The following is a 9130-nucleotide window of genomic DNA, read 5'->3' as shown; positions in this document are numbered from 1 at the left end:
TTCACAATACTCTCAGTTTCTAAAAACATTTGTTTGTTGTCGTTTTTATAAGATTTTTTTTGTTGTTTTTTTTTTGTTCCAAAGACATAATTGTTAACTCTATAAATATAATTTATATAGTTTCTTTCTTCCGTTCTCTTCTCTCCTTCCCCCACCGCTCATGAATTCACACAGATGGACGCCCATCATCTGTAAGCCGACGCGTCTCCTCTCACTTACAGACGAATTGGTCTACGATTCTGGTGCAGCGCTTGCACTTGACGTAGCAGCACCAGTGGAACTTGCAGTGGCAGCGCTCCACTATTGTGGCCTTGTACTGATCGTAGCCTCTGCCGCAGCACATCAGCTCGCACCCATCCATGCCCTCTGAGGTCTTGTTGCAGAGGCGCCCCACCGTGCCCAGAGAGCCCGTGCTTTGGTTCTTCAAGCAGTAGTCTGGACTGGATTCGATGTACACCAAGTCGTAATTCGTGGGCGGGTTGAACTTGCTGTGCATCGGCACCAGTTTCCCACGCGGGTGGAGTTTCATGGAAGCGGCACTGTCGTACTTCTCCTTGAGCGCGTCTCCCACCTTACGGAAGTCAGCCAGCTGCAGCCAGCAGGTCTTGAGGCTGCAGGAGCCYGACACCCCATGACACTTGCATTGGGCATCTGCAAGTTCTGACACCATCTTAAAGATAAAAGAAGGGGGGGTTATTTAGTATTTTCCAGGCATATAGATCAAGTCTATACTACAATAAAGTAACTGTTTTACCTTCTGTTATGAAAATGCTGTATATATCAAAAAATAAATTTCACTTTGCGTCATAGCCCATTTAAACCCCCTGAAATTGGCCTGTGTCTCTTTAAGAACTTCCTACCATTTMCAACACTTCCACTTCAGCAAGCCACCATAATAACGCTTTATGCTTTTTACAACCTTTCATAGGAGCATTGTATTTTGTTGTTAAAAAAAGCTATATTTAATATTGCTTTTGAAAAATGGCAACTCAGGTTACAGTTGAACCTTACTCAAATGATTCCGCGTTGGACCTGGAAAATGTTTTCTGAAGAACCGGAGTCTCTTTCAAAATGTTTCATCTTGATAAGAAATCATCCTCTCATACAAAGACGTCAATGTTAAGTTACTTTTTGCAAAGACACAATTGAAGGAAATGTGTGATCAATAAATGGAAGTCTGAATAAAATAGYAGAAAACCAGTTGAATCTCTTCTAAAAACTTTATTCTCGTCTCTGACTTCTTTCAGCTTTTCAGCAGGGCAGCAGTCAGAAGGCCTTGGCGCCTTATCAGAAAAGCAAAAGAAAACAGCCCAGGCTGTTATAAGACTGAAACTGCACAAAACTAACAAAAAACTCTTCTCACATAATGATGAATCAACCTTTTAAACATATGTCTCTACCTGRTTACACCCCTGAAGGTGTTACCTTTTACATCAGATGTTAGAACTTAACCAACTTTGTCATGAAGACAGAATCGATAAGACACACCAACTGTGTTTTAAACCATATGACTGCAATGATCAGAAAGTATAAAAATACAAAACTGGATCTAACATTCATTCCACTGTAAATATAGATTATAAAGAAACTACGTTTCACAATGAAATCATGAATATCCACCATTTTTAAGATACGTTTTTCTAGTATGGTGGAGCTATGTGGGGGAGGCACAAGGGAGGGGTACATGTGGGGCGGGAACTCGGCTGGGGACTGAGCTCCAGGGAGGAGCTTTGTGTAAATAGGCGGTGCTTTGTGCAAGCCTTTAGGCAGCTCTACATGGCTACCACAGGAGATTCAAGGACTTCTCAAAACGTGTATGAATGAGTCAAAGCAACACTCTGGACATGTTTCTGATAATGGAAGGAAAAGTTGATTTTGCATAATATCCCCACCCAAATAAACAAGTCACAGAGCAAAACAGTTTTTTTATGCTTTTGTGAATTGAGAAAAGGCAGGAAAATGGTATGCTCAAATTGCATATACTATGTATGAGACTAGGATGCTTATGGTCTCATAAGGAAGCACTTTTCTATTGAGCGCAGAATGATCCTGCTTGTGTCTCCAATCAAAAATAAAAGGCTGTCCAGTCATTTGTTCTACTTGAAAGAAAACAGCCTGGCCACAGATATAGCATTGTGTTTTCTTAAGGTGGATTCAAGATGTTTGGAAAAGGAAAACCCCAGTTCTGTTTCCAACGACTCAATTTCCCCCCACAGATCAAAGCCACTGAAGGAGTGAGCAAACAGAACTGTTGAACAGATGATCAGCAGAGATCTGTCTGACTGACTTGGATGGTCGTACTCAAGTCCCCCCTCTCTCATTTCAGAGTTTGCAGCTTCCATTGTTTTTCCCTCTAGTTTCTTATCAGATCACACAAAACAGACCCGGGTCTTACCCTTCTTCCCGCCTCGTTGTTGTGAATATTCATCAGCAGCCGCGCACTCTCATAAGAGCCTTTCGGGTAGGTTTTCTCCCTCTCGCGTGCGTCCACAAACTCCTTGGAGAACCTGTAGCCGTAGTTCAGGTTGTCTCCGCAGCCGCCCCACAGCCAGTCTCGGGGGAGCTCTTTGGGACGAGCGGCGCGGCTGCACCCGCAGCTGGAGAGCTCGCCCTCTCTGCAGGCACGGCTCACGGCGTTCACCACCCCCGCCGCACTGATGGCGTAGGTGAACGCCGTTTCTCGGCTGCCTGCGGAGACACAAAACGAGAGGGTGAAAGAGAAACATCCAGGATTCTGATCGTAGGYCCAGCTTGCACGCTCAAATCAAATCAGTGCACATCTGTGTCATTTTTGCTTTGCTTCRTGTGGTGCAATTAAATGTGATGTCATGTGACAGCATTCACGTACACTTTAAGATTACAGAGCRCTTCAGCCAAGTGCGGCAGGCTCGTCACTGACAACACGCCGAACAACGTGATTACGGTTTGCTGTTTCTGGGCTTYGGCCAGAGAGAAGAGTGCCCCCCAGTGACAGTGGTTCCTCTCAACAGGCCGCTGTCGCTTCATCCAAATTGAAAGTGGCAGTGACTTTTTTTTTTTTACTTTATCTGTCATGACTGAGTGATCCCGGAGCCACTACTCATTAACTCCTACTGCCTTCTAAACCTCAACATTTCCTCTATAGAGGCAAGMGTTCTGGAGACTTAAAGAAAAAGACACACAAAAATGCCCATAAGGCAGTATAGGCTGTCACTCCACCAAGCCGCAGACATGTACGGAAAGCCGAGATGAGGAGATAAGCAACTTAAGAAGAAACAGACGACAGAACTATGAGGCTGCGTGGTGAGATTGAAAGCGAGGGCGGCTACGCAATAAAAAAAAGAAAAAAATGCATAGCTCATATATACCTGCTGGGCCAGAGCTTTAAGAACTGTGCTGTAATGACAGTAACAGACGAGCAAATTAAATTAGAGAAAGGGTCTTTTAAAAAAARGGGCAAGAAAAATGAAATGGAAAATGAGACCCACACTCTTGTCAGAAAAGACAGAATGATAAATCTTTGAAAAGAAATGTAGGAGTAAAAACTAAAAAGTCTCAAAGACGTCTAGATAAGGAACCGACAGGAGCTCAAGTTATCAGAAAACGGGGAATTATTACTGAAGTATATTTTTTAATGCCACCTGAGGATTTTGGCCTAATGTTAGAACTAATCTGCAGACCTCGCTCTGATGTGCTACAGTTTTGAGCTGGACCGCCAGCAAAACCAGCAACTCCTCCAAGAGTTCTGGTTTGAAACTCACAAGCTTCCACACAGACGAGCAGAGGACATGTTTCTTTGGACCAGTGTGGACTGAAAGAAATGACTAGAGAGAAAGATGACCTTCTGCTCAAAAGGTTTTATTCAGGAGTCATCCACTATCGAGCACAAAACGTGGTTTAAAATTGTGGGTTATTTTTTCATCCATTTCTTAAACATCTTTGTCTGCTCATGTTTTCTGATTTTCTCTCCACCAACCCCAATCCTAATAAGTGCAATTTTAGTTTTTTATCATTTACATCATCCCATCAACCTTCTTTGTCACACAGATTTTTAGCTGATGGAAATAAGTTTGGTGGGAAAAGCTTTAGTAGACGTTTTAGTAAAACACTTCAATTACAACAGGGCAAACTGTTCATCATATGAATTTATATGTATTTAATTTGTTGACTACAAATACTCTGGTAATTGTATGCAGGTTTCTTACCGTGCTGATACTAATTGAAAACAGATGACTGGTCAGTTAGTATTTATCATATTTCCAAATTCTTAATTAGTTTTATACATTCATAAACATTGATGTTCAGCCATTAAAGTGCTTTAACTGGTTACAATGAATATATTGCAAATTTATACACAAATTTTCTGCCACTGTTACCATTCTTCCCTAGTTGCATTTATGCCCCCTGCTTTTATATGAAGTAAATTTCAATACGAGTAAAAAGCCTCCCTCCTTCTACTATTGGGTTTGGTGCAGTTTGTGCAGCATGGTGGGATCAGTCTCCTCTTTGACAAGAGTTTTGCAAAACCTGTATTTAAAAAATGGAACAAAGAAAGATGATAGCCAGTGTTGTGGGCATTTTCAGTTCACAGACTTCTGAGAAAAGCAAACTGTGTTAAACTTTGTTAAATTGCCTCATGGCTTCAGTAGCATCTGTGACCCCCGATGGTTAGCTCAAAAATAAAAAAAGGAAAAAAAAATTCTGCGACCACATTCAGTCTTGTGCATTACATTACAAGTGCTTAGGCCGAGATACGTGTAAATAGACATGCATGTCATTGGAGGTGAACTTGTACATCGTAGAGATGAACACAAGTTATGTGATTGGCTGATACTGAACAAGATTCACTTGTGATAAATCCCCAAAACACGACCACCGCAGAGACAAAACGTGATCCAGTCCCATTTCGCTGTCAAGCAGACAGAACTGCTGYGACTCTGACACACTTCACATTTTAAAAGGGTAAATCAGGAAGGTGGTGACAAACGCTGATGGGAAATTAATCAGTTAATCCAGARATATGATTCAGTTTGAGAATGTGAATGCAAACCTGACTAAAAGACATCAGAGTAACTCCATTTCTAAATACAAACAGACACACACTGTGACAATATATAGAAAACGCACTCAATTCATTTTTGAGCAGGTTAAAGCAAATATGCTTATAAATGCTTTCCGTTGTAACTTTGTCACCTTCGTCTGCATGTCTGAACTTCTAGGAATCTATTCAAAACTTTATTTTCCCCTCTCTCTCTTCCCTTACCTATTTGCATGACACGTCCAAAAACAGAGGAGTTGTCCACGGTGCTGCAGTTCCAGCGCCGATGTCTGAACTGGTACTGGCACTCTCTGATCCCCATCTTGGCGCCCTCACCGATGTACTGCATGTGGTCCTGGTAGAGCTGGCACAGCTTCTTCTGGCCCGCGGACAGACCCGGCAGCTGGCTGCACAGAGGCTGGGCGCCGATGATGTAGGCCTCTGGGAGCAGTAAAGGGTTCATGGCCAAAGACCTGCAGAGACAGACGGGGAGACACAGAGCGCAGTGTTTTCACTCGTGCCACCGAAATGATGAAAACGTTGCAGGCCAAGGTCGTGATCCGTAGTTGATTTCATTTGATTGGTTTTGGAAAAAAGCTGTGTTTGCAATGAGGTGCACTTAAGTGAGTTAAAACCCTGTAACAACAATGAGCTAAAAGGGAAAAAGTCAACCTGCAATCACTCAAATATAAAAAGTGAAGAAAATTAAAAAAAAAAACTATGAAGAATATAGAACAAATTTGCATGAAATAAAATGAAAATGAACCGTATCATGTATCCCTTCTAGCTGTGAGCAGTTCAAGAATTATTAGCTTTGAATCTTTCAGAGGACAAAAAGGGGACAAAATGCACAGAATTTAACTAAAATATCAAAAGGTGTGTCATCAAGATAAATTATGCATGTTGTAGCATTACAAAAAACATCTGTTTTTTTTTCCTAAACATTGCACAACTGCTTCAGATTTATCAAATGACTCATCGATGTGTTTCAAAGTCCTGACTCCCTGGGTTGGACAGTTTTTGAATGACATATTTTAACTGAAGTAAACTTTCTACTCAGAGAAACAAAAGTGATATGAAAAAATGGACTTGAAAAGAGCAAGAGGGGAACAAACAAAGTTTGAAAGAAAGAGAGAAAGAGAGAGTCAGAGAGAGTCAGAGAGACAGAGAGAGAGAGAGAGAGAGAAACCCGGTATGAGCATCTGGTTCCAGGCCACAGGACAATTAGAGCAGCCCATCTCTGAGCCCCCAGAGAGACACAATTAGCCCCCAGTGTAACCTGATCGACTGAGGAAACTCAGCAGCGAGGGAACGCTGAATGAACACACACACACACACACACACACACACACACACACACACACACGCACGCATAGCAAAGGAGAAAAAAATTCTCCTTACACAATGTCTTTGCACCCAAACACACATGAAGACTGATGCTCTGTCAACATCCACCACTAAATCATTCACACCTGTGCGTCCTCTGGAAAAGGAAACTGAAAAACACACACAGTCTGAGCTGCAGAGTCAACTTTCCAACACATATTTGCTAATGCGCGAGCCTTCAGCTGGGTTTGAAACGGGACTCAATATGAGTCTAAATGAGCTGAGGTCATTAAATTATTATTTTTTCTACATGAGTTCTTTATTTTGAAATATTTTCCTCTCTAAGAGTTTTCATCGCACGATGTTRGGTGCACAAATAGGTTTTTCTTCTAACAGGAAAAAGGAAATGAGCATTCTAATTAATGCTCAAAAACCACAGCGTTTTATGTTATGTTATATTAAAACTTTGGGTTTGTCAACACATGAAGAAAGAATGAGGAACATTGTGTTTAAAAGGAATTGCATGTTGTCTGTGCTTTCAAGAACCGAGCAAAGAAAAAAATCTTAAGTCACATTTAATCAGTTTTAAATTCAATTTAAAGCTTGTTGCAAGTCTTTTTTTTCCCCCTGTTCTGTTTCCAAATGTCTCCACTTTAAAAAGCACGATATAAAAAAGGCACACAGTTACCAAATTAGGACAAACTTGGATTAAGTAAAAAAGTAGGCATACCACCAGGAATTTGCCTCCATCACCACCTGCATGAGCAGCGTAACGAGCGTCAGGGCGAAGACGCAGTTTCTGGAGTCCAACAAGCTGTTAAACAGCCAGTAAACTGGCTGAATGGCACCAGACAGTCTCAGGTTCATCTTTTCTGCAAAGAAACACAACACGTTGTTATATTCATTGCTCATATTTTAATTATTTATACCAAACTAAAAACAAACAAAAAAAACTGATAGTGAGCGAGAATCCATTTGTTTTTCTGTGCTCCAATGGGCCTGATACGTTCAGGGTGTCCCTCACACAAAGACCACCAAGATTAGACTCCACCGCAACCCATTAAAGCAGTGGACAAATGTGCTGAAAGTACGTTATTGGCCTCATTTTATTTTTTTACATGAACAAGCTAAGCTCAGGCCTTAAGTGCTCCAACAGCAGAGAGAGTCATTTGGCAAAATAAAATTTGGAGAGAAAAAATCATGTAAAACTGCAAAAAAAAACTTGCAGCCTGAAAGGACACTTTGACCACAAAACTCAAGACACATTCCTCACGTWTGACTTTCAATCAAAGAATAAAATGTGCACAGGAGACTGACTGGGTGAGGCCTAAAACCTGCTTGGGAGTGTTGAGATTTTCATGCAAAAAAATAAATGATCGAAAACCACCTGGTTTAAAAATATTATGAAAAAATGGGGGATARAAATCGTTTTGGGGAGCAAATTTTAAATTTCACTTTTTTTAGTCAAACCTGTTAATATTGAAATGGGTTATTTCAGTGATTAGGGAAATTGCACATATTTGTTTGTTTCCCTCATTTAACTGTACTTTTAACACATTTTAATCTAACTTAAGCTTAACAATATTTTTGTTTTCTTACAAAAGAAAGCTGAACAAATGAGACTGCTGAGTATCCAATATTTATACATGTTTTAAGTAATTAATCTGTGAGGGTATTAAATAAATACATTGAGACTTTATAGCCTTGTTATTTTAAAGTCTAAATATTGATCGGACTGATGAGGGCCACGTTCGCGGACAATCACCCAATGTTTCAGCGCATGGCCCAGAAATTAAATGCAGCAAATAAAAATAAAAAAATAAAAAAACAAAATAAATACAAATAAAACGTCAAGGTGCGTTTTGGTTGAGGCAGCATGTTTCGAACAGAAGAAAGCTTCAAATTTATTACAGGGAGCTGAGCCGACATGCAGCCTGTCAGTCGGGGCGTGTGTGAACGCATCACAMACACGTGCTGCAGCCTCAGTAATTAATTGGTATTTTTGATCCCCCTCTTTATTTGCAGTTCTTCCAAATAAATAAAAAATAATAATAATCCACACAAATCAGCGGTTCAATGCCGATTTTTAAATGAGTTTTAGCGCCTTTAATTATGTGGAAAATTTGTTTTCAACCAGGATCAATTAAAAAAGTGAATTCCTCTCTGGGATAACTGGAGACTTAAATTGACAGAGGCATTCACCTGCATTTATTTATTTAATAATAGCGCCACGCATTTGTTCAGATAAATGTTTTTTTTAATCCTAATTATCACCTTCTTCGTTTCATCATTATTAATCCGTCTGCATTTGGCAGCTGATAAGCTGCGTAAATCCTGCGCTCAGTGACCCCTGGAAACGATCTGACCCGAGTTAAAACCCGGTGGCAGCATGACTGATGAGCGCTCTGAAAGGTTCTGTCGGGCGAAATTGGCATCTAAGAACCAGATGGATTTCTGGAAGAAAACAATCAGAATATGATCAGAAAAAAATTGTATAAATAAAAAAAAAGGTTCAAAATGAGACGCTGCTTTTGGCTGCATTAAGACGAATTTAGTGCAAATATTTGTCGGAATCAGGTGCAGGAAAGAGCTGAAAATATGAAAATCTGGAAAATGCATTATGTTGTTTTTACTGTTTTATTATTCCAACTGCTTACAGTCCTTTTTWATTGTCGTTTGTTTTTAATAACTGCAAATATGTTGGAAGGAATTAAGTCTTAAACACTTTTTTTTCACTCACGATGTTCACAAAGCTGTTTAAATTTGGCCCAGATGAGTGGCTGAGGC

General features: G+C 40.4%; 1 protein-coding gene across 1 annotated transcript in view; it reads right to left on the bottom strand.

Moving 5' to 3' along the window:
• Positions 1-41: 41 nt before the first annotated feature.
• Positions 42-9130, bottom strand: part of wnt5a (wingless-type MMTV integration site family, member 5a) — a 10133-nt gene continuing 1044 nt past the window's right edge. Inside the window, exons 2-5 of the mRNA XM_014017557.1 lie at positions 7074-7215; positions 5243-5490; positions 2396-2688; positions 42-670 (exon numbers count right to left, since the gene is read on the bottom strand). Of these exons, the coding sequence (XP_013873011.1) occupies positions 212-670; positions 2396-2688; positions 5243-5490; positions 7074-7210 (1137 nt within the window). The 5' untranslated portion in view covers positions 7211-7215 and the 3' untranslated portion in view covers positions 42-211. The remainder of the gene's footprint in view (positions 671-2395; positions 2689-5242; positions 5491-7073; positions 7216-9130) is intronic.

This window comes from Austrofundulus limnaeus, unplaced genomic scaffold (assembly GCF_001266775.1).
Source record: "Austrofundulus limnaeus strain Quisiro unplaced genomic scaffold, Austrofundulus_limnaeus-1.0 Scaffold3, whole genome shotgun sequence".
Taxonomy (NCBI): domain Eukaryota; kingdom Metazoa; phylum Chordata; class Actinopteri; order Cyprinodontiformes; family Rivulidae; genus Austrofundulus; species Austrofundulus limnaeus.
Note: the sequence above shows the minus strand (reverse complement) of the source record. Positions and strands in the feature narration are given on the sequence as shown.